The sequence below is a fragment of the Pelodiscus sinensis genome, chromosome 1 (genome assembly GCF_052426305.1).
Source record: "Pelodiscus sinensis isolate ZL-2025 chromosome 1, ASM5242630v1, whole genome shotgun sequence".
In the NCBI taxonomy this organism is placed as follows: domain Eukaryota; kingdom Metazoa; phylum Chordata; order Testudines; family Trionychidae; genus Pelodiscus; species Pelodiscus sinensis.
The window spans coordinates 92,125,055-92,151,024 of NC_143052.1; the positions used below are offsets into that span (position 1 = coordinate 92,125,055).

Sequence of the window (25,970 nt, forward strand, 5' to 3'; positions counted from 1 at the left end):
TTAGGGAGCATAATATGGCCCAGGAATCCCAGACTGGGGAGAAGAATCTGTCTTCTCTGCGAAAGTGTTTGTCTTCTACAACAGCTGGGTCAATCCAGAAAGATGTTGTCAAAAACCCCACCTCGGTACCACTATCATGAAAAGCAGGCAGGCCACTGTATCAGCTACATACAGTGCTGTCACTAGCACCAATCTGGTTATTAACTGATCCTCTTTAAGGATGACCTGAAATTGCTACTTTTGTGTCTCCTGTAAATGTTCCAGAAACACTTTAAGTTTCCCATAATTAATAAAATCATATTTGGCTATAACAGTTTGGTAATTTGCAATTCTAAACAGTTACGTCAGCAACAATTACTCCATCTTCCTAAACCTCACTGTGTGGGTCTCAACTGGCATTATGTTGTTTGCTTCAGGCATTAACCACATCCACAATGATGGAGTTGGTAGGATCTAGAATCCCGTCATTAACTGGGGGGAAGGCAATTCTGGATGAGGGGTGGTGTGCAGAATATCCCCCAATTGTCATGTGTATTTGCCATCTCCTGTAGGAGAATCTGCAGTTCATTTGCAATCATGACAAGATCCTCCTTCTGCAACAGCTTCCTGTACCCCTTGCTCAGGGCTCTGGACAGCCACTGTAGAAGACTAACCACTCAGACACACTGGATGGTTGTGACCTGTGTGTTTATATTGCCTAAGGATTGCAATAAAGCAATGGGGGAAGGCATGGATGATAGGGTCCCATGCGATCATGGATGGGCTCGATGGAATGTGGGAAGATCTTTGTATTGTAATAATGGGCCATTACTTCCTCCTGGTTGCTCTCGGACCGGTCATTGGCTAGGGGCAGCACTGACTGGTATATTGGCAGTACACAGCCCAGAGCCAGGAGTGATTTTGAGTGCCTGAATGTGCTCAGTACCAGAGCCTTGGTACTGTGTAATGAGGATTGTGATTCTTTCCCTAAATCAAATTTCCAGGGTGCCAGAATTCGTGCAGAACCTTGGGCTCACTCAGTACCATGGACAAACGTCCATGGTATTTTATGGTACCAATGGTTGAGATGGTGCAGAGCATCCCCTAGCTGAGAGCTTTCTTGCACCAGGTACCAAAAATTGTCATTGCTGCACTTTTAGAGATGGTACAGTAACTCTCTTTCCTTCGGTACCAAGACCACAGGTCTCCAGGATACCAGAGCTCACGTACTACCATGGGCTCATTTGGTACTGCAGAGGCGTGTTCATGGTACACTGTCAGTACTGATGCTTGGGAAGATGAAGAACACTCCCTCGATGGGAGTTCTGTTGCACCTGGCATCAAAAGTTTTCATTGTGCCACTCTTTTAGACACAGTACGGTAATTGTGTTAGCAGTTGCCCCTGGCTTATCAGCTGCTGTGCAGTTTGTGCTGCAGAGCAGAGGTGGGAGGGAGGAAAGGCTCTTCTAGGTACCCTGCTTCAGAGCTACCAGTGCCGTCCATGCTGTGGTAAGCTTGTTTTTCTATCCATACTGCAGTGGCAGCTCTGGGGAAACCCCTCTGGTTGTCAATCATTCACTGCTGAGGTGGCAGTTCTGGAGAAACCCTACTTGCTGCCAATCACTCAGAGTTTTTTCTTCTGTTCCTGAAGTGGTGACAGCTCTGGGGACCCCTCCATTAGCTAGCCAACTACTCAGAGTCTGTTTTCCTGTGGGTGTCCAGGTGGCAGCTCTAGCAACAAGGAATGTAGAAGGAAGCAGGTCCTCTCTACTCCTCTTTTGTTCCTTTCACCAGAGGAGGAAGAAACGGGGGGAGATACCCCCAAACAAGATAAAAAAGTTTTTTCCTTCTTTTTAATTACAAGGGAAGGTGTTTTTTTTAAGGGAACACTATTAGGGAGAACAAAAGAAACAAAACCAGATTCTAATTATGCTAACAATACAGATAAGGAAGCGACAACAACTCTCTCCATGTGATGCCAAAGGCAGCTGAGAAGGAAGTGAGAGGCTTTTGCCCTGTGCACTGCTAGATAGTCTCCAGGTACTAGCATATGCCCAGGCTTAATGGGCACTGCTAACAAAAATCTTTGATTAGGAGACAGGAGCGCACATACACCTGCAGTGGAGCACACATAGGAACACTACTCGAAGAAGAACTAAGGGTTCCATTTGTAAAATACGTCAGATCCACAATAAGATGGCAAGTGAAAATACTTAAAACATGTACTTGTCAATGCTGAAAACCTTATACTGTGTAAGAAATCAGAAATGTTAAGCCGCTTACCTGGGGGGAAAGAAACTGGGGAGGCACTTGTGCCCGGATATTGGGAGAAGGGTTTAGTGGCTGCACTGGTGTATGCATGCCCCTCGATTGTGCTGTGCTGTTTCCAAATAAACCATGATTGCCAGCCTACAAAATTAAAATAGCGGTGAGTCAATTGATATTTTAATGGATTTCTGTGCTATTAGCTGTTTGCTAAGGGTATTCCAAGAATATTTCACGATAGAGAATACCCTCACACGTGATTATTCAGAAGATACTAACCTCAATTAGCTTTATTCCCTGACATGTTAGTCTCTTTATAAACTGAACTTTTTAAAATACAGCCTCTTCCTCCACATTTACATCGTAGTTTTCATCCAAGAATCGAATATACTTTACATAGTTTACAGATATGAGAAATGAAGTTCAGAGAAAACAAAATAGTATGTCCTAGAACATTCTCTTAGTTAAGAGTTGCTAAGCAGTATTTATCACCAAGTCATTTGGCTGTTTTATTATGAAAAGTCTGACAAAGATTTGGTTTAAGATTCAGGAACCAGTTGTCACTAAAATAAGTATGGACTATTACATATGTAACTTGTATGCCTTTAGCTGTCTACCATTGCTTTGAAAAAACTGACTAGGTCTAATTATTTTATCTGAAAAATTACTTAGACAAAAATGTCCTTTTTTTCCTAATGTGAAAATTTTCATGGAATGTTCATGGGAAATTAGTTTCTTTTGATCTTTTTGTGATATATTTGTGCTTTTTTAAAACGAGAAAACAAAAAACAACTTGTAAAGGGAAGTTCTTTGATATATGTGGTTCCCAGCTGTATTCCCCACATGGGAGTGTATGTACTCTGTGCCTGAGATTGGAGATTTGTAGCAAATAGGTTCACTCTTGTACAGTTGCTCTCCTAATACTCTGAACTGAGGGTATAAGTGAGGCACTTCAGTTCCTGCACTTACACAATTATGTTATGATCAAAATTGTGTTATTTCCCATTCACAGTCTACGGCAAAGGGCTTGCTCAAAATATCTGCCAGAATATTCTGCACACCTGGTATGTATGTTGCCAACAGTATCACATTGTTCTTCATGCAGCAGTTCCATAAAGCTCACTGTGTATTCTGTTTATATAGGAGATGGTTGTCATATTGCCAGTTCTTATCTGGATGCGGCAGGACCATGTGAGGAAGTAGTATTTGTTGCAGGTTGCATGAACTTACTTTAAATCTCAGGCAGATTGATATGCATTTTGGCCTGCAGTGGGCACTATGGCTACGTCTAGACTACATCCCTCTGTCAGCAGAGGGATGTAAATGAAGCACTTTGAAAGTGCAAATGAAGCCCGGATTTAAATATCCCACGCTTAATTTGCATAATTGCGTCATGGCACTCTTACAAAAAGGTGCTATTTCAAAAGTAAAACTGCAGTCTAGATGCGGTTTTTTCAAAAAGGGAAGGCTTTTTCCAAAGATCCTATAAACCTCATTTTTTCAGGCCGTCTATTCTTCCTCACAAGGTGGGTTCTTTGGGTATAGAAACATTTCTAAGGAGAACTGCCAAACTGAAGAAAAGATTGTGAATAGGTCGGAATTAAAATGTCCTCCAGTGACAAAGATGGCCACCCTTCCTGGAGTTTGAGGAGACACCGAGGTGGGAAAAGAGAATTACCTATTTCGTAACTGGTATTCTTTGAGGTGCATTATTCATGACCATTCAGCATAGGTGCCTGTGCCTGCCATGTGCATCAGTGCCAGAAATATTTCCCTAAGCAAGTACTTGGAAGGGCAAGGGTCCCAGTGCCCCCACACGGTATGCACATGCCACTATGAGACAAGAGTGGGCAAAAGGGCCTCTGCGGGTTGGATCCAGCCCACTAAGCGGGTGGATCCAGCTCGCAGAGGCCCTGCTGTTTTCCTGCGCCCAGGCCAATTAGGGCATGGGGGAAGGTGTGAAGCCTTTTCCTTCTCTGCCCTGCAAACAGCGCATGGCGCTTACTTGGCCTGGGGGAGGGGGCACACAAAGCCTTCTCCCGCCCTTCCAGGAACATGCGACACTATGAAGCTTTGCACACACCCCCATCCCCAGGCCCTAACTGGCCTAGGGCAGTGGTCTCCAACCTTTTTACACTCAAGATCACTTTTTAAATAACAGAACAAGCCAAGATCTACCACCCTGCCCCTTCCTTGAAGCCCCGCCCTCTTTATTCTCCTCCTCTCCATCACTTGCTATCCCCAGCCCTTATACTGCTGCTTTTCCCCCCCAAATCTTCTGTAGGAAGACGTTTTTCCAACATTTGGCCTGTCTAGACTGGACCAAATGTCAGAAAAACCCCTTCTTTTGGAAGCCCCCTTATTCCTTGTGGAAAGAGGAATATACGGGTGACTGAAAGAGCATGTTTGCTCTTCCACTAAAAGAAGCAGAAGAACAAATGCATCCCTGGATGCAGAAGTGTTTTTCTCGGATATCTCCAGAACCGTGGAAAAACTCCTGCAGTCTAGTCGTAACCTTGCTGGGTTGAGACAGGATGTGTAGGCTCTGGGGTGGGAATGAGGGATTTGGGTGTGGGAAGGGGTGAGAGGTGCAAGCTCTGGGAGGAAATCTGGATGCAGGAGAGGGTGGATAAGGGGACGCTGGCTCAGGGAGCGGGCGCCAGGCTGAGCAGTGTTAGGGTCAGATGTAGGGTTAGGGTACTAAGCAAGCCACAGACTTCTGGATGTGAGGGTTCAGGAATTTGGGTTGGGGTATGTGAGGGGCTCAGGACAGGGGGTTCCAGTGTATGATAGGCTCAGATGTACGGTCTGGGGGAAAGGGGAGTGCAGGAGTGTTATGATGCTGTGGCCAGATGGGGGCTTGGCTCCAATTTGGGGTTTGTTGGCCAGGCTTCATTTTTAAATAAAATATTATGTCAAACAAAAAGTTTCTGCATTGTCTTTATTTCTGAGAAGGGCAGAGAACCTGTTTTGAGTCGGGGTCACTGACCCAAGAAAAGTCAGTTGGGGCCACACAAGTGAGATGCAAAAAAACCCTCCTCCAAACCTCCCACCAAGCTTCACTAATGTGGCCCCAACTGTGTTGGTGGAAACAGGAGACATAGTACTGGGGAAGGGTGCTAGTGAATGCTTTGGCAGGGGACAGAGTGCCAGTGGGGACAGAGTTCTGTGGCTTGGGGCAGGGGAGAGGGGGCAGGGTGCTGGGAGGGCAGAGGACAGGGTTCTGCAGCAGGGAACAGAGTGCCAGTGAGGACAGGTTTCTGCAGCTGGGGATAGGGTGCCAGTGGGGATAGAGTTCAGTGGCTCAGGACAGGGGAGTGGGAACAGAGTCAGGGGAGTGGGGACAGGGTGCCAGTGGAGGCAGAGTCTCCCCTGCATCTGCCTCCTCCCAGGATTCCCTCTCCCCCAGAAGAAACCAGCGTGTGCCTCCTCTGGGCCCAACCCTGCCCCCCCACCCCGCAGCGCAGGGAAACACCGCACGCGCCTGCCCTGGGGCAGAAACACCCCTCCTCCCCTGTGGCGCAGGGAAACCGTGTGCGCGTGCCTATCCCAGGGCTGACTCACCGCTCCTGTGCCGGTGCAGGGAAGTCGCCGTGCTCCTCCTCTGGGGCCAATGACCCCTCCCGCAGCACGCCCAGCAGGGGCAGGGGCAAAAGCACTCCCTCACCCCCAGATCCAGAAATATCTTGTCTGGGGGTGAGGAACCCAGAAATATCTTGGCCCTGCCCCTTCCGCTCGATGCCCTACCCCTTCCTGTGTGGCCCAGGGCCACTTCAAAAAAACAAAGTGGCCCCCGGCAAAAAAATATTGCCCATCCCTGATATAGGACAGTTTCTGGCCCCTCCCTCTCTCAGTTCCTTCTTGCCAGAACTCCAACAGATGAGAGGAGGGTGGGAAGTTGAAGAGACGTGAGCAACACATCTCGAAGAACACCAGTTACGGAACAAATAACTGTATTTTCTTCGAGCACTTGCTCATGTCCATTCAACATAGGTGACTGCAAGCAGTGTCTGCAGAGGTGGGTAAGAGCTAAGGACATGCAGATTGCATTACAGCCCTGCCAAACACAGCGTCTTCCCTAGCTTACTGCATAATGGAGTAGTGTGACATGAAGGTACGCACTGATGACCACAATGCTGCTTGGTAGGTATCTTGAATCCGAATATGCGTGAGATAAGCATGTGATGACCCCTTTTGACCTGGGGAATCAGGAAACAGCAGGAGCTGAAGCCTTTGTTCTCAACTCCCAGATGTACCTTCTCCACTGCTCCCACCTGGAGCAACTGGAATAACTCCTGTTTGAGGAGGCGCTCATGAGAAGAGTCCCTGATGAGGAACAGGGAAGGTGGGTGGGAAGATGGTGTAGAGGAAAGCTGGAAGATGTAGCCACACTGGATTGTGGCTAGAACTCAACAGCCTGAGGTAATACCCTTCCAGACGAGGAAGAAAGGGCAGAGTCTGAAGGAAAACAGGTGGGGAGGATCCAAAGAGTCTGGTATGCTGTCCTCTCGCACATTCTCAAAAGATGTGCTTGGCCTGCCACTTAAACTGGCTAGTTGATGGCTGGCCAGACTGAGGATGGCGGTCCTGCTTCCTCTTGAAGGCTTTGGGAGAATGTGGGCAGTATCCTGCTGGAGTTAGTGGATCTTTGGTTGAGATGAGTGAGGCTTAAACTTTTTCCTTTTAGGCCCAGGGACTGAGTCTTTAAACCTACAGTCTTTAACATGGAGCGGGAGTCCTTAATCACTTACTATCTGTCTGCTCTGCAAAAAAGGCACCCATGTCAAAAGGGAGTTCTGGACCTCTGGAGAAAAGCCCGAAAGGAGGAGCCAAGACACCCGCTACATAGAGATGGCCGAAGCCATGGAATGAGCCAATGCGTCTGCCACATCTGAAACCGCCTGCACTGCCACAGAAGATTCCTCCACCAGGACCTTGAACTCTCTATGTAGGCTATCTGGGATGGAGAACTTGAATTTGGCCAACACCTGCCATGTGTTTAACCTCATAGTGGGATGGAAACTGGCTGAAGAACAAAGTTTTCTGCCAAACAAGTCCAGGCATTTGGAGTATTTATTCTGGGAGCAGGGGTGAGTTGACCTTGGTGTTCTCTATAGTTAATGGATTCCACTACTAGGGATTCGGAGGTGGGTGTGTATACGGGTATTCGTAGTCCGTGGTGGGAACAAAGTAATTCCTCTCTGTCCTGTGCTATTGGCAGAATAGAGGAGGGGGTCTGCCACAAGGCTTTGGCAATCTTGGCTACCACCTCATGTAGGGGTCAGGCCAATCTGGTGGGCCCACCTACCACAGGACTCCAAACAGTGAGTCCAAGGTCTCCTGAATCTCTTCTGCCTGAAGGCTCAAGCCGTTTGACATCCTCAAGAGGTCATGGTGGGCTTTCATATCATCCAGTGGCACCACCGGGGAGAAGCCTCTATGGCCTTGTCTCGAGAGGAGGTTGGAGCTGGCTGCTCTTTCCCTCAAGGGGGAAGAGGGTTGGTCACCTGCCCCATCAATCAACTGGGAGGAGGCTCGTGCCACAGTCTCTCCTGGTCACCCACTAGGAGCTGGGGGCACTGAGAGGGTCTTTGATGATCTGGTCATCAAAGGTTGGCTAGGGTTGCATCGGGAAACCCCAGACATTCCATGAGCAACATTGAGCCTGCCATTGAGACCGCAGACCTCAATGGTGCTCCCTGTGACAGAACTGGTGGTAAGGAATACAACAGTACCAAGAGTTGTGTGGAGACCAGCGCGATGGAATCTGAGTCCAACGTGACGCCGCAGGATCGGATGCTGCTGAACACTCAGGGTGAGGAACTTGAGGCAACTTCCCCTTACTGTGACTCCATGACTGACAGAGACCTCGGTAACTGGGAGAACCTTGCATCCCTTCAAGGGCTGTGGTGTTCAGAGGATCTACCCCTCATGCACGGGATCGGTGTCGAGAAGGGGCGCTTCAGTGCTGTGAGGGAGATCAGGACCGACAGGACATACTACCCCGGCTAGAATAGCTCAGTGCCAGTGAGAAGCGTTGGTGCAGTGAGCAGTGCTGTGGGGATGGAGACACATTCCTGGGTTCACAAAGTGAGCAAGGAGATTGACTCTCCCTTCAGTGCTGCTGATGCCAGGTGGCATGTATCTCCACAGGTCTGTGCACTGACTCCAGTGACGTGGGAGACTTGGCGTCCTGCCCAGGTTTCTCGCTCACAGGTGCTTCGAGGTGCTCTCCCCTCTGACTAGGAGGAGAGCGGGACCTGACTGTACTCAGCAACCAAGGGTCTAATGGTGGCTTCCCTCTATGCTGAGGTGAAGGTGGTATTAGTACTGGCATGGCAGCCGTATGTCCTGGGCAGCCTGGAAGGCCTCCAGTGTGGAGGGAAGATCAACCTCCAACATCAGGGACAGCGACCATGTAGGGGAGCTTGGTGTTGCCTAGGCCTTCTCCTGCTGCCTATCAGCCAACTGTTCCTTAAGAGCGGACTTGTCTCTGCCTGAATTCCTAGGGCACTTTGCTGGAGCTGGTGATGGCAAACGGTGCAAGCTATGGATAACTGAGGCGCACTGCGCACTGATGCTCGGTGCCGAGTCTGACCACTACCTTGCTAAGCAAGCGCACACTCCATTAGCAATGCTGGAAGCCGAATACCACTTTCTTTAATTCTTTTGGGACGGAAGGACACGCAAATGTGACACTTCTCCAAAAGATGCTCTTCACCTAGGCAAGGAAGGCAGTCAGCATGCAGATTACTGACTGGCATAGGCCTGCAGGTGCAGGCTTTGAAGCCAGGGTAACAGGGCATGTCCCATCCCTAAGGCAAAGTCTTTAGGAAGAATCAAAAAGTCTACAAACTATTTACAGGTACTTAATGAAGGAGATAACCATCTGTGAAACAAGAGGATTAAGGGAAGTGCTAGGTACAGCTAAGGCTGGAACACACTGTTCCAAGCAAAGTCAGTAGCAGCATGAAGGAACTGAGGGTATGTCTACACTAGCCCCCTAGTTCGAACTAGGGAGGCTAATGTAGGCATTCGAAGTTGCAAATGAAGCCCGGGATTTAAATATCCCGGGCTTTATTTGCATGTTCCCGTCCGGTCGTCATTTTGAAATTCCACTAGCTCGAAGTACTGCCCGCGGCTACACGCGGCCGTGAAACGGCAATTCGAACCAAGTCCTTAGTTCGAATTAACTGTTACTCTTCCTGGAATGAGGTGTAACAGTTAATTCGAACTAAGGACTTAGTTCGAATTGCCGTTTCACTGCCGTGTGTAGCTGCGGGCAGTTACTTCGGGCTAGTGGAATTTCAAAATGACGACCGGACGGGAACATGCAAATAAAGCCCGGGATATTTAAATCCCGGGCTTCATTTGCAACTTCGAATGCCTACATTAGCCTCCCTAGTTCGAACTAGGGGGCTAGTGTAGACATACCCTGAGAGAGAGATGGGCCAGAGAGTGTCTTATATAGTGTGGCATGTACACCCCACTCCAGGGACACTGGGACCCTGGCCCCTAAGGGTACTGCTCAGGGAAAAGCTTCCAACACCGGTGCATGTGGCAGGCACACACACCTATGTTGAACGGACATGAGCAAGCACTAGAAGAACAGATGCATCTGGGGTGTCCAACAATCTGCTACTCAGAGAATACCATATGGGGCAGTGGGTTCTGATTTTTTTATCTGAGAGATGGTGCTAGAACCAGTACTGATCGGTAATTCTTCCGATGTGCCTTTCTGGCTTAACAGGTTTGAGGGGACCTAATTCCTCAAGACCTGCATGCGAGGACTCACTCAACTTCAATCAAGATGGGGAGGGGATATTTTTTCTTAAAGGTAGGCCTGGATTGGGATCTATCATTATACCCATGGCCATGTTCCTGCTCTTGTGAGAGGGTCTGTTAGGCTTAAGTGTTTTGTTTGATCTCTACTCCAGACCATTCACCCAAAGGAGCAATGCTTGCGATCTGAGACCACTATGTAGGTAGGACTCCCAAGATTAAATCTGAGTGAGGCCTCATGGCCTACTCCATGAGAACATAAGAACAGCCATACTGGGTCAGACCAAAGGTCCATCTAGCCCAGTATCCTGTTTTGCAATAGTGGCCAATGCCAGATGCCTAAGAGGGAGTGAACAGAACAGGGAATCTTCAAGCAATCCCTCTCCCATCATCTATTTCCAGCCTCTGAAAGAGGCTAGGGACACTATCCCTACCCATTCTGGTTAACAGCCATTGATAGACCTAACCTCATGAATTTATCTAGCTCTTTTTTGAACCCTGTTCAAGTCCTGGTCTTCACAACATCTTCTGGCAAGGAGTTCCACAAGTTGACTGAGCGCTGCATGAAGAAAAACTTCCTTTTGTTTGTTTTAAATCTGCTACCTATTAATTTCATTTGGTGACTCCTAGTTCTTATGTTACGGGAATAAGTACATAACTTTTCCTTATTCACTTTTTCCACACCAGTCATGATTTTGCAGACCTCTATCATCTTCTCCCTTAGTCTCCTCTTTTCTAAGCTGAAAAGTACCAGTCTTTTTAATCTCTCTTCATATGCGATCCATCCCAAACTCCTAATAATTTTTTTTTGCTGCTCTTTTCTGAAGCTTTTCCAATACCAATGTATCTTTTTTGAGACGAGATGACCACATTTGTACACAGTATTCAAGATGTGGACGTACCATGGATTTATATAGCGACAATATGATATTCTCTGTTTTATTCTCTATCCCTTTTTTAATGATTCCTAACATTCTGTTTGCTTTTTTGACTGCTGCTATACATTGAGTGGATGTTTTCAGAGAACTATCCACTCAGTGAGGGATTCCCCCAGACCCGTGGTCACCAACCAGTAGATTGCGAGCTACCGGTAGATCTCAGGGGCTCTAAGAGTAGCTCTTGAGCCCTCTCTGAACTGTGCACCTGCGCAGTACATTTACATTAGATTTCCTCATGTAATGTAGGCGGGGCTTCAAGGAAGGGGCGGGGCAGTAGATCTTCGCCTGTTCTGAGACTTAAAAAGTGATCTTGGGTGTAAAAAGGTTGGAGACCACTGCCCCAAACAGAGCAATCTACAATTACAAATTCAAGGAAGGAAGGAGTGACAGAAGCTGCACTTGGTGGCAATGTGAGCCTCCTTAAGGCATTAAAAGGCAACCCTGCTGATGACTGTCAATGGAAAAGAATATGGAAAGGAGATAAAAGTTCTTTAAATCCTAGGACTCTTGGTATAGTCCTCCACAAGGAGATTAGACAGTAAATAGGAATAGAATTGCAAAGGCGTTGGACCACACCACTCATTATGCCCTCAATTTGAAGAATAAGAACAATTGAACATCCATGGAACAACAGACAATACTTGCTACAAATCTCTGGTATCAGGGCCCTGGGGTATATGTCCATCCACAAATGGGATACAGAGATGAGAACTCAAACAACAGATATTTCATTTTTCCAAATTTGCCACAGAAAATACTTACCATTTTCTGACCAGCTTTACTAATAATAAATAGTAAATCATCACTAAATACACTAAATAATTCAAACTTACGGCTAATACCATTTCTGAGCAGATTCCTGGAGACTTACCCACATTCTCTGAGTGATGTCCAGAATGCACACAAACACAAATCTTTCATGGTACATTAAAATACTCGTGTTCTCATTATTCCATTTTATAGTATGCCTATAACTTATTCTGCCACAATAACCTATAAATTAATTGTCTACAATTATTTTATCTAGTTACAGCAAGCATATAATATTCTTTCCCTGAATACCACCCAATAGTTATTAACTAGGAATAATTCTTCTTCTATCCTTTTATTCTTGCTGAGTCTTTTTAGAGGAAAAAAAGCTTTAACTTGTTCAAACATTTCCACATACAAGTCTCAGTATGGAACCTGGGTAAAAAAGAGTCCAAAACAAATTGAAGTAAACCACTCTTACTATGAAAGATTAGAAGATCATCTATAGAAAGTCCACCAATAAACAGTTGTTAAGGACTACAATGGCAAACGCTTTTTGAAAAGTAAATCCATTAGCCTGCGGCACTGTGTTGCAGGCAATAAGAGGTGAACAAAACAAACAAAATATATATTGGACAATAGGAAGGAAGGTGGATTTTTGATGGGTTAGCATATCTGAAACCCATGTTAATATACTATGATACTGTGTAGTCAGTGATCAGTAAATCTTATAAGAAAACCAGCTGACCAGAATTAAGTCTACGTTGTAACCACGTAGTAATAAATCTGAGTAGGTGGCCTCCTTACTTGTCTAGTAGCGAAGTTTTGGGGGTTGAGCCCTGAGCCGATTGCCCCAAGGCTGACGTTGGGTAATGTGGAACCAGAGGGAGAGAGCTTGTAGCTGGGAGAAGGGGAGAAGGGAGAGCAGGGAGCCTCATCCCCAAGGCACCCATCTTGATTGGAGAAAGGCAAAGTCAGCTGAAGCAGTAGTTAGCCAATCAGCAGGAGATGGTTAGTGAAGCAACAGAATGCAAAAGGAAAAAAAGAAGGACTGTGAGTGATCAGGTATAAGCAAAGGTAATTTGTAATAGCAATTACAAGGGCAAACTTCTGAATCAATTTAACAGCTGATGTTTGGAGATTTTTTTGTGAAGGAGCCATGGTCAGTAAGTTTTGTAGAGGTAAAGGTACTTTAAAAAAATCTCTTAAATACACAGCAAATGTATTCCTTTGCTAATTTTATCCTTCTCTGACAGTGATTATTTCCACAGCAGAAGGTACAGCTAGAATTAGAATGAGTTCATATTATTTATTACTATTTAGGGATGTCAATGGGTAACCAGTTACCTGATCAGCATCACCCTTACCAAGTGATGCTTACTGGGAAATGGTTAATTGGAACCTGGGAGCAGTCCTCCCCCCACACCATGTGCAGTTCACTGCTAGTGGAGGGCTGCTCCATCCCTGCTGGGCTCCCTACTGCGTGGGGCTGGGAGTCAGATGCCCCAAGCCAGTAGCCCTCCTAATACATGGGGCCAGGAGTCAGCAGTGCAACAGGCTGCTCCAGCTGGGCTGGAGTGGTCTCCAGCCTGGGATCCCGTTTAATTGGTTAACTGATTAAGCAGGATTTTACATCCCAACTTGTATTTGCATATACCAATTTCTGTCCACAGTATGCACCTTTGCAAATGGTGTCTGTTAATTAGGCCAGCAAAGAAGAGTTCATAAATTTGTTTGATCTGTTACCACAAAATGGAGTAGTTTAAAAATAAATGATTTAATTGGACAGAGAACGCCTACAACATTTATATAACAATATTTTATCTGTTTTACATTTTATTGAATCAAACTAACTGAATTTAAAATAAACATTTTAAATCCAGGGGACCCTCTCCAATCATAATTTAAAGCAATTAATATTTAAAATCCAAAAAGCTTGACATTGCCCATTTAAAATTGGTAAAGATACAAAAGAGATACTACTGCAACATACAACAGATGTAGGGAAACCAACAATAAATGGACAAATATGGCACATGGGACAGCCTAATCTAGAGAGGATGCTTCAGATAACTTGCAGACATGAAAGCAGAAAGAAAAAGTCTTCCAAGACTATGATTTTGTCTGTTTACATTTAAATTTAGTTTTAGGGTACAGGAGCATAGTCAGTAGCCAAGCAGAAACAACCATTGTGATGCCCTCTTCACTGAATTTTGTTTGTACCTGTTCAAAATGAACTTCTCCTTCCTCAGCAAAAGACTGAAGAAGTACTTACTCATTTTCTAGAGCTATAATTATTACGCAGGACTATGCTAATGTATTCTAACTTATCTTTAGCCACCTTAATTTTTAATTTACATTCACACTATGTATGAATAATTTTCTTATTTCATGTATTATTACATTTTCTTCCATGATTTTGAATTTTTATTACTCTCAAAGGAGTCGATCCAAAAAATTGAGACCTCATGTAAATGCAATGGAGGATTCTGTTTAACCATATGTATTTATCTCACCTTCTCAAAATAAGGCCCACTATCTGTGGTTCCCATGTCTTTGGAATTAGGAGGACGGAACCCAGATCGATCCTTTCTCATTATATCATTAAAATCCCCGAGGTTCATGGTTCGTTTGTCCACCTCAAATTTCTTATCTGGGAGACTACCTATAAGAGGGAAGGAAGAAGGTGAATATCAGTGTTAACAACCACAATCATATCTGTTGTTTTCAATTGATTCACAGCTTAAAATGGCTTGAAAATACCTCTAAAATGCTAGAAATAGTATGAGGCCAGGGATTTATCTTATAATGTAGCATTACAGCTCCTGATCAAAGATGTTGAACACCCTCCCCACCCCAGCAATTAAGTTTTATTGTAAGATTAAACAATCCAGTTTGCTTAAAAAACATTTATAAGTAAAATCTAAACTATTAATTTCAATTATAACAGAATACAAAGTGCACAGTGCTCAATTTATATTTTTTATTAAATATTTGCACTGTGAAAAAACCCCAAAAGAAATAGTATTTTTCAATTCACCTAACACAGGCATTGTTAGTGCCATCTCTATCATGAAAAGTCAAACTTATAATTGTAGAATTATGTACAAAAATAACTGCATTGAAAATAATGTAAAACTTTAGAGCCTACATGTCCATTCATTCCTAGTTCAGTCTGTCGCTCAGAGAAACAATTTTTTTACATTTGGAGGAGATAAAGCTGCCTGCTTCTTGTTAACAGTGTCACCTGAAAGTGAGAACAGGTGTTTACATGACACTTTTGTAACCAGCACTGTAAAGTATTTATGTGCCAGATATGCTAAACATGTGTATGACTCTTCATGCTTTGGCCACCAAGCTAGAGAACATGCTTCCATTCTAATGACACTCGTTAAAAAAGTGTCAATTAAATCTGTGACTGAACTCCTTTGGGGAGAATTATATGTTCTCAGTTCCCTTTTACCCACATTTAGACATATATTTCATGTTATAACAGTCTCGGGTGATGACCTACACTGAAAAATGCTTTCACGGCAGGTTTGACAAATTGCAAAGAAGGTACAAATGTGAGATTTCTAAAAATAGCTACAGCACTCAATCCAAGATTTAAGAATATGAAATGCCTTCCAAAAGTTGAGAGGAATGAGGTGTGAAATATGGTTTCAGAAATCTTAAAAAGAGCAACACTCCAATGCAGAAATTACTAAATTCGAACTACAAAAAAGAAAATTATTTTTGTGCGCTGGTGGCATCTGACTGAGACGATGAAAATGAACATGACTTGGTCTGCACTGCTCTAGGTCATTATCGAGCAGAATTGTCATCAGCATGGACACAGCCTCTGAATGGTGGCTGAAGCATGAAGGGACATATGAACATCTGACATGTAAATATTTTGCAATGCCAGGTACAATAAAGCCATGTAAATGCTTGTTCTCACATTCAGGCGACATGTAAACAAGAAGCAGGCAGCCTTAGCGAAGGGCTGACCAAAAAGTAGGACTGAATGGACTTAAAAGCTTTATATTTTTACATTGTTTTGTTTGAGGCCAATTACATATAACAAAAAAACCCCACCCCTACATCTGTAAATTGCGCTTTCAAAATAAAGAGATTTCACTACAGTACTTATATGAAATTAACTGCAAAATACTATTTTATCATTTTACAGTGCAAATAGTAATCAAAATAAAATAAAGTGAGCACGGCACACAGTTTTCTTTATTGTAATTGAAATCAATATATTTGAAAACATGAAAAAAGCAAAAATATTTAATAAGTTTCAATCAGTATTCTATTGTTTAATAGTGCCATTAATAAAAAATGTGATTATTGTTGTGCTATTACTTGGGCTAGAGGAGATTAATCAACAGTACTAATTATTATTCAAAATGATCTAAATAAACTGGAGAAATGATCTGAAGTTAACAGAAAGAAATTCAGAAAGGATAATTATAAAGTATTCCATTTAGAAAGGTGTCATCAGTAGAGCCTTAGGTGGAAAGACAATTTGTATCCGCATTCCGATCTGTATCCGCAAAAGTAAGACTGCAGATATCCGCATTGATATCTATGGATGCCTGCGGATATCCACAAATTTGCAGAATTCTAGATACAAATTTTGTATCTTCACCTATATCCTCAATAATGAGTGGTGGATACCTGCATATATAGAGCAGATATCCGTGGACCTGCAAGATTTTAATAATCAGTTACATACATACAAAATGGAAAAGAATTGCGTAGGAAGGAGTACTACAGAAAGGGGTCAGGCAATCAGAGAATCATAAGCTAAATTTGAGTCAACAGTATAATCCACCTCCCCCCCTAAAAAAACAAACAAAAAAAACCAACCCAAACATCATTCTGGAGTGTATTGTCAGGAGTGTTTTAATCAAGACATGAGAAGTAAGTCTTCTGCTCTACTCTGCACTGACTAGACTTCTATCCAGTTCTCGATGCCACATTTCAGACAAGATGTGGACAAATTGAAGAAAGTCCAGAGAAGATCAACAAAAATGATTAAATATCTAGAAAACAACCTATGACAAAAATTTGAAAAAAATGGGTCTGCTTAGTCTGGAGAAAGAGACAGAGGGAACGTAATAGAGTTTTCAAATATATAAAAGGCTGTTACAAGAAGGAGGGAAAACAAATATTTTCCTTAATCTCGAGGATAGGACCAAAAACACTGGGCTTAAAATGGAGCAAGGGTACTTTAGGTTGGATATTAGGAAAAACTTCCTTACTGTCAGGGTAGTTAAGCACTAGAATAAATTGCCTAGGGAGGCTGTGAAATCTTAACCACCGAAGATTTTTAAGAGTAAACAACTGCCAAAATAACACTGTTATACAATGAGTTCAGGGGACTAGATGAGCTTGAGTTCCCTTCCAATCCTACCATACAAACAGGAAAAGAATAATTACTTTACAGTAACTGTGGTTCTTCAAGATGTTTTGTTCTCATGGAACTCACTCCAAGTGCCCCGGCATGCCAGATTAGTTTATTTTGGTAAGCAGTGTCCATTGGAGCTGACTGTGCATGCAGTATGTCATTGAGTCCCGCTTCCTAGAGCATGATGGCCCCAATCATCATTCAATTCCTTCACCGACATAGAATTCCGAAGGCTAACAGATTCTACATCAGTGGGGAAGGAGGGCGTGTCATAGGCTCCATGTAGACATCTTGAAAAAGGCACAGTTAACTATACTCTCCCTTTAAATACTTATCCACATGGATACCATTCTAGTTTACTGGCAAATAGCTGTTTCTCTAAGGTAGTGGGTGCCAGGAATCCTATTAATAAGTACTGTTTGACTGGCTTGGCAAACTATGCATCAGATTGAGAAGATGATACTAAAGCAGTGGTGGGCAATAATTTTTGAAAGGGGGGCCACTTCATGAATTTCAGAAGTGGTTGTGGGCTACCCCAAAAGGGGCGGGCCCCATGGCAAGAAGGGGTGGGACAAGAAGACTTTGCGTGCTCCCCCACCCACAGACCCTGATTGGCTTGAGCACAGAGGAGCATGTGAAGTCTTTGCCCCCTGCCTCCACCATGCTATGAGGTGCACGCTGCTTAGAGAGAACCACCTGCTATTTTGAATAGCTGGCGGTTCCCTCTGGTGCCATGCGCCCCTGGTGGGGCGAGGGAATTTAGTAAGCTCCCCCATTGCCAGATCTCCATTGACTGGGGGTAGGTGAACAGCAGCATGGTTGCAGGCCGGATCAAAGGGCTCAGCAGGCCAGATCGGGTCTGCGGAGGCTGTCTTGCCCACCCTCTGGAATACAGAGTCTAAGAGGGGGTCATAACCTGGGGCAGGAGTGCAGGAAGGGGTACAGGTATTTGGGCTGTGACCAAAGATATCAGATTGGGGTGCAGTGTATGGGATAGAGATGTTAAGTAGTGTTTACTTAGTTAATCGAGTAGTCGATAAGAGGACGGCACTCACTACCCCTTCCTCAGTTTCTAGGAAGGTGTATGGGGGCTGGAACAGGGATGCAGAAGGCTTGGGTTACATGAAGTAGGGATGGGAGGGGGGGGAAGGGTTGGGGAAGGGAGAGGTTGGTGCCAGAAGCAGGCTTTGGCTGGGAGGTCTTACCTGGGTGGCTCCCAGCCAGCAGCCCAGCAGGTTCCTTAACCAGGATTCCTGCCTTCCATGCCCCTGTACTGCTCACAGTAGGTATAGGGGCCATGTTTGCAACTGCATTCACTGTAAGTCTGGGAATGAGGGTACGTCTACACTACAGCGCTAGTTCGAACTAACTTAGTTCGAATTAGTTAATTCGAACTAAGCTAGTTCGAACTAACGCATCTAGAACTAAAAACTAGTTCGAACTAGCGTTTTGCTAGTTCGAACTAGTAAGTCCACATTGAGTGGACTCTGAACAGGGCTTAATGATGGCCGGAAGCAGTGCCGGCAGGGCATAAAAGGAGGACTTAGAGCATGGAGATGCTGTCTCAGGCTAGCCGAGGGCTGCGCTTAAAGGGTCCCGACCCCCACCCCGGACACACAGTTCTAAGGGGTGCCCCGCTTGCAAAGAAGTTCTGGCTTGGAGTGCCCTGAGTGCCCACACTGGGCACATCACACCACTCGGCCATCAGCCCGGCTGCACTTGCCGCAGGCTGCCATCTGGGGAGAGGGAGTAATTGGGGGGCTGCAGGAGAGCTTCCACCCCCAGAAGCCCGCAGAGCCAGCCCAGTCCTCCCCATCGGGGGCTCGTACCCCATTCCTCCCTCACCTCCTTCCACTTGCCCTTCCCTAGCCCCCCTTCTTATTGATGTACAAAATAAAGATAACGTTTCTTCCAACATTGACTCTGTCTTTATTGAACAAAACTGGGGGAGACTGGGAAAAGGAGGTGGGAGAGGGGAAGAGAAAGGCTGGGAGAGGGGAGGGCAACTAACATGATCAGGGGTTGGGAACAGGTCCCAGATGAAGAGAGGCTACAGAGACTGGGACTGTTCAGCTTAGAAAAGAGGAGACGGAGGGGGGACAGGATAGAGGTCTCTAAAAGCAGGGGTTGGGTGGAGAGGGTGCATTCAGAAAAGTTCTTCCTGAGTTCCCATCAAGAAGGACTAGAGGACACCAAAGGAAAGGAATGGGTAGCAGGCTTGAAACTAGTAAGAGAAAGTTGTTGTTGTTGTTGACAAAGCAAATAGTTAACCTGTGGAACTCCTTGCTGCAGGAGGCTGTGAAGGCTAGAACTAGAACAGAGTTGAAAGGGAAGTGAGATAAAGTGATGGAGGTTGGGTCCATGGAGTCCTATTAGCCAGAGGGTAGGAGTGGTATCCCTGCCCAAAGTTTGTGGAAGGCTGGAGAGGGATGGCACGAGACAAATGGCTTGGTCATTGTCTTCGGTCCATCCCCTCCAGGGTCCCTAGGGTTGGCCGCTGTTGGCAGACAGGCTACTGGGCTAGATGGACCTTTGGTCTGACCCAGTACGGCCATTGTAAGCTCAGGGCTCAGTGTCGGGGGTCTCAGTGGACCCCCTTGATTTTCATGCACACCTGGTCCTGGGTGGCCAGGCTGGCAGCTCTCCTGCCCTAGACGGCCACTTTCCTGTGCCTAGTGCGGAGATCGTGGACGAGGTCCACGATGTCCGCACTAGCCCAGGAAGGTGCCCGCCTCTTGCGGTCCAGGGCAAGCTCCCGGGAGCCGCCAGCCTGGTCCCGGCAAGAGGGGGTGGGCTGGGGGGCATCGGGTGGGTGGCTCTGTGCCGTGCCAGGTGCAGGGTCTGCTAGCTGGGTGCTGGCAGGCTTGCACCTGGCACGGGCACCGTAGCCAGCCCGTGCCCCTTTAAGGGGTCCGGGGCCGGGAGGGGGGCATAGAGTTTCCCTGGTGTTGGCCAGAGTGGCCACCAGGGAAACCTGGGGAGGGCTAGCCTCCCACTAGTTCGAACTAAAGGGCTACACAGCCCTTAGTTCGAACTAGCTAGTTCGAACTAGGCGTTAGTCCTCGTAAAATGAGGTTTACCTAGTTCGAACTAAGCGCTCCGCTAGTTCGATTCAAATTCGAACTAGCGGAGCGCTAGTGTAGCGCATAGGAAAGTTAGTTCGAACTAACGTCCGTTAGTTCGAACTAACTTTCTAGTGTAGACATACCCTGAGGGAAGAGTGGCACCACATGCTGCCTGTTCTGCAAACAGGCAGTTGCTATTGGCCAAAAATTGGACAAAGAGAGCTCCTGGGGGAGGGAGCAACATGAGAACCCTCTGCCTTTGCCCCTGGGGCTCTCAGCATTCACAGAAGCACATGGCCCTGCAGCACCAGGCTTCACTGAGTGCTGAGCGGGAGCAAGGCAGGTTGGGAACTGGCTGAGGCTCTTGTGCGCTGGATCTGGCATCTTGGTGGGCCGGAATTAGCCCACTGAATGTATTTTGCCCAGCCCTGCACTAAAGAATAAGGCTTCTAAAGATTGGTATGGAGCTCCAAGAAGCAGCTCTATAGATTTCAAATATAGATGTGCTTCTTAATAAAGGCCAAAAAGGATGCCTGAGCTCTACTAAAACATGAGCGTGCCCAGGGTGAGCTGGGGTGAGCGTGCGCTGGGCGAGCGTGCACAGGACTAGCTGGGGCTAGATGGAGCTTGGTCCTGCCTTGAGGGCGGGGGGCTGGACTCGATGACCTCTTGAGGTCCCTTCCAGTCCTATGATTCTATGATTCCTTGGGCTTTCAAGATATCAATATTCATTTACTCAGTTCTATAAGAAATTCTAATGCAGTCTGACACCCATTTCAAGTCTCTTTTTTGAAACAGCCTGTCTTCTAGATTAGTTACCAAAAGATACAAATAGTCTTGGGTAATTTTCAGAATGATTTTGTAGTGCTGAGGCAACACAAAGTAATTCTTAAAAACACTGAAAATGTGGAGCTCAGCCTCTAAAGGGGATGAATGAGATCTTGGAAAGAGCACTCAAATGAATTAAATGATTTAAGTAAAAAGTCTAGGACCACTTTAGGCAGAAATTTATGATGATGAAAGATAACTAACCTATGGAAGGCAGTATAAGATAGTTCTGACATCAGTGTTTAGATTTCTCTCACTCTGTCAGAAGAGATAACAGCCACCAAGAATGCCCTCTTAATAGACAAATGATACAAAAAACAGAAGGTATACAGGTTCAAATAGAGGTTCCATCAGAAATATGAAGACTATATATTAAGTCTCAGGAAAGGGAAAAAAAAAACCTTAACAAACAGAAAATGTGCTTTATCTCCTTAAAAATTGTGGTGAGTGTTGGCTGGGGAATAAAAAATTCTTATGTCTCTGTACTGGAAGATAAGACAGATATTGCTGCTAGGATAACTTTATCAGAACTATTAAAGAATGCCAATAGGTAATCAAGGTGACAGGAATAGATGCCTTCAGCTGGTGAAAGCTATGGTAAAAAATCCTGCATCGATACACATTTCTACTTGGTCTCATAAATAAACGTCGAACATTTTCGACTGAATGAAAACATTCTGTACCTCAGACCAACATTCATCTTTCAAAGTCAGTAAGCTAGCTTGCAGAGGAGCCAAAAGTACTCCCCAGACTGACTGTGGTAGTTGAAGACACAGTTTATCACCTCTTGACAGACATGATATCTTTCCACCAGAACAATGACAAAAAATATTCCTGTGAAAAAGCACTGGCTTATTAGTGCTGAGTCTGTTTGGCTGGTAGACTGACTTCAACCAGCTTTGATAATAGAAGAGATGCAATCTGGCATGTGGCATCATGTAAGTGCCAAACACAGACAAACCATCACTAATGCCCTTTCCTGAGCCTGAAGCCCTAAGAGAAGACTACTCATGGTATCAAGAAGAAGGTCCTTGCTGACCTTGAACCTAAAAGTGTACCTATAAATTGTTCTGAATGTGTAAGGATGGATTTGACTAAATTAATCTTGAGTTTAAGCGAGATGAGAAGAAGCATCATTCCCATACATTTGGTGACTTGCTGTGGCAATTTTCCTTATATCAGAAAATCAAGATAAAGACAAAAGTGAAGCCATGTCTCCACAGGTAAGCTGCCACATTAGCATTTGGCGAATACTTCTGGAAGTATAGAAAGGCCACATGGTAACACTATTAATTGTTATGTGTGTAATTTGCTCTGAACTTATTTCTTGTGTGTCTGAAGGATGGAAATACAGAAGCTATGTGTCCTGTAAGTCAAGAGTCACAGACTGAAGGTAGGGGGAAGAGTATAGAATGATAGACTCAAGTGAGACTATTTTTTGAAGCGAGGCTAGAATGATTTAATTGGGATTAGTCCTGCATTGAGCAGGAAGTTGGATTAGATGACCTCCTGAGGTCTCTTCCAACACTAATCTTCTATTATTCTATTCTGGGCTGAAAACTAACTTGTTTAATGACCTGAGCTCCAGTATCGTATGTCATCCACCCTTCTTTGGAAGGAGGAAATAGTGGGTCTAAGAAGCCAATGGCCAGGAATTCTGAAGGCACCCTCTCTATTGCACCTAAAGGAGAGTTAGTCTCCTGTATCTTGGGCTGGGGCTGGCAGGCAAGGGGCAGGTAAGGACTGGAATTTAAATACACACTCTGTTTGGATGATTTTAACAATCCAGCAGTCTGTAGTATTTTCAGTCTACGCATGGAAAATGAGACAGGCATTGCAAAAAGAATAGGTATGTGTGTGTGAGGGAGGGCAAGGGGAAACATCCAAATGAACCAGTCCAAAACTCCTGCCCACGGTATCAAGTTTATGGCTTTTTTCCTTTTTTTTTTAATTGTAGATGGATTCAAAATATTTGTATTTGACCATTACAAGGCCTCAACGTCTTTCTCATGCTTCTGTCTTGTTCTGAGAATAAAGGTTTCACAGACCAAGCACCTCTCAAAGAATAAGCTTTCCCTTGACACCAAAGTACTTAACTGGTTTCTCTAGGTCTCCCATAACTGAATCTTACATTAAAATTAATCTAACATTACATGTACTCTCAGACATTTGTATGTCCATACACACTATAAATAAAACTAATGACTACCTCTACAGACTGAGACTTAACTAATTGCACAATGGAAGAAAAGAGGATGGTTCTAATAATATTTGCACCAATCGGAGTTGTTTAGGGAGAAAGGGGACATACAATTCCAGATTTTCAATCAAAATGCATATGCCCCATAAAATTTAAACTTCTTTAGAATGATTTTAGAGTCATGAGGCCTTACAGGTTGGGATTTATAAATGCAATTTAATGAGAGTGAAATGATACAGTGGAACTTTACACTACAATAAGGCTAGTTGGAATATTGATCCCGGGCTCCAAGTGGTGCTGCTTCTTTGAAAAGCCAGGTGGAGCCTGGGATCAGCTGGGGACTCCACAGCTCCATGGCATGCCAGCGCTGAAATGTACAAGAGTCCTCAACAGGGGCTCTTATGCATTTCAAAGCGTAAGCACCTGCATGTGGCCCGAGTCAGTGGGACTTTCTGCTGGCCCTGGGCTCCACATGGCATTCCAACTTTGAAATGCACAGGAGCCCCCGCTTGGGCTCTTATACATTTCAAAGATGGAAAGTGGAAGTGCTTATCGACTAGTTGAGTAGTCAATGGAAATTCCATCGACTATTGGACTAGTAAATTAATCGCTACTTAACATCCCTAGTCTGTCTACACCATAAACTCCTTCTGGCAGGGATTGTCTCTCCTTTCAGGGTCTTGAACATCACCAACGTGGTTGATGCGCTAAGAAATAATTTACAAGATGATTTTTCAATACAGAAACAACAATTGTAAAAACCCCACAGTGAATCTAGCAATAAGAGAGATAAAGATTGCTTACAAGTAATAGGGATGCTTTGCAATAAGCCTCTGAATATTCATGCTTGTGAGAGCACAGCACCTATGAGGCAAGCTTCTAGAATCTTCTGTCACTTGTGTCCACTGGGGCCTGTTGTATGGCCTTCATGGAGGGTTCTCATATAAAAATGAGTCTTGCTCATCCTTGAAGCAGAACTTGAGAAAACTGAATACCTTCTGGTAGAAAGGGACTGATCTGTGGTTTACCCGACTAGCATAACAGATAATGCAAGATACAGATCTTATCAAAAGAGCTTGATAAGAATAGTCTTTCCTTGAAAGATGAGATGGAGTGATCCAGTGGAAGATTTTGCACTCTAAGGGTACATCTACACAGCAACATTATTTCAAAATAATTAACGTTATTTTGAAATAACATAGTCCTTGCCTACATAGCAGGAAGTTATTTCGAAATAATATCGAAATATTGTCAAACTGGAGGCCTTTTTACTCCAACTCCTGTAACCCTCATTATACGAGGAACTCGGAGGAAGAATGCTCTATTTCGAAATAAGTGCTGTGTAGACACTCCCAATTTCAAAATAAGCTACACAATTGACATAACTTGAAATTAGATACTCAAACTGAGCCAAGCCCTGTTGTGTAGACGCACCATAAGTCCTGAGCAACACTAGGGAGTTATTTTGAAATAACAAGCAGAGCATCCACACTACCAAGCCCGTTATTTCCAAATAATGGGCGGGTTATTTCAAAATAATAATGCTTGCTTCTCATGAGGAATAATGCTTATTTTGAAACAGTTATTTTGAAATAGAGGTAGTGTGGGTGCTCCACTGCTGCTATTTTGAAGTAACTATGCCCCAGAGTCATTCAAAGTAATAATTCCCTAGTGCTTCTTGGGACTGTAAGTAATGGTAGCACATTCACATTAAGGGGGCCTGCCTTGGACTAATTTGAGGCTTCTCTGTAGTGTGGATACGCTATTTTGAAATAGTTATTTTGGGAGTAATTATTTCAAAATAAGTTATTATGAAATAATTTCCGAGTGTAGACATGCTCTTATAAAGGGAAGACTCCCTGACAGTTGGCGAGACCAAATCCCTCCATAGTAATAGGCATGATAAAATATTTTAGTGTTATGTTAGAATTTGATCAAAGAAAAAAATTGTAGGCCAGACAAATAGCCGTTCACTCCAGTACATTAAGGTGGAGCTCATTCAGTGCAGAGCTGAAGAGGTTGGGAATCAAAATGAGTACCATAGTTAACCATCTGGGATGTCTTCTGAAGGGTATGTTCTTCCTTTGCTTTTCCCAGTAAAGCATCTTGAGTGTCTTGAGCCATTTAGTCTTCGGTGTTCATGGTGTAAAAATGAAGGTGGATTCATGTACCACTGTTGGAAAGCTAGGGACCATAGAGCCAGTCATACTAGACACAGAACCACATTGGTAAATGGTTCTTCAGGTGATGGTATTAAGTCCTCAGCATTGAAATGTGCTGACCTAGATCAGTGTTTCTCAAAGTGGTCTGCGGACCTACTATGAGAAAGTTGCTCCAGGCTGTCCCGGTTTGTTTACTTACTGGCTCCGTAGCCACAGAGCCTTGTGGCTCCCATTGGCTGCAGTTCTTCATTTGCAACCAAGGGGAGCCACAGGAAGCATCTTATTGTTAGTTAAGTTAAACAGACTCCAAAGTATCAACAAAAAACACCACCAAAAACTATGAAGAGAAATGCTGAGGACACTGCGGGTAATCAAGCTTGCTGTAAGTAAGGTAGTTAGGAAAAACTGAATGGGCTGCTCCCTCTTTGAAACTGTTGAGGATGGGAATGAAAGGGATGTGAGTGGCCTAAATGGACTAGTCATCAGAAGGTTCTAGAAGCTTATGGCACAGGCAACCTCAATCCCACTTGAAAAAATAATGCTTTTCAGTAAAAATTCAATTTAGAAATTAGGAAAACATTTCTGATGACAAAATCAATCACCTAA

The 25,970-nt window shown here is 44.5% G+C and overlaps 1 protein-coding gene across 11 annotated transcripts in view; it reads right to left on the reverse strand.

Moving 5' to 3' along the window:
• TNRC6B (trinucleotide repeat containing adaptor 6B) overlaps nucleotides 1-25,970 on the reverse strand; it is a 260,830-nt gene that overhangs the window by 35,655 nt on the left and 199,205 nt on the right. For 9 of the 11 annotated variants that reach the window (XM_075912508.2, XM_075912457.2, XM_075912600.2 and 6 more), the window contains 3 exons: nucleotides 14,231-14,379; nucleotides 12,522-12,692; nucleotides 2,263-2,388 (listed from right to left, as the gene is read on the reverse strand). In XM_075912508.2, the coding sequence (XP_075768623.2) occupies nucleotides 2,263-2,388; nucleotides 12,522-12,692; nucleotides 14,231-14,379 (446 nt within the window). The remainder of the gene's footprint in view (nucleotides 1-2,262; nucleotides 2,389-12,521; nucleotides 12,693-14,230; nucleotides 14,380-25,970) is intronic. The other 2 variants (XM_075913231.2, XM_089775498.1) reach the window with 1 other exon arrangement.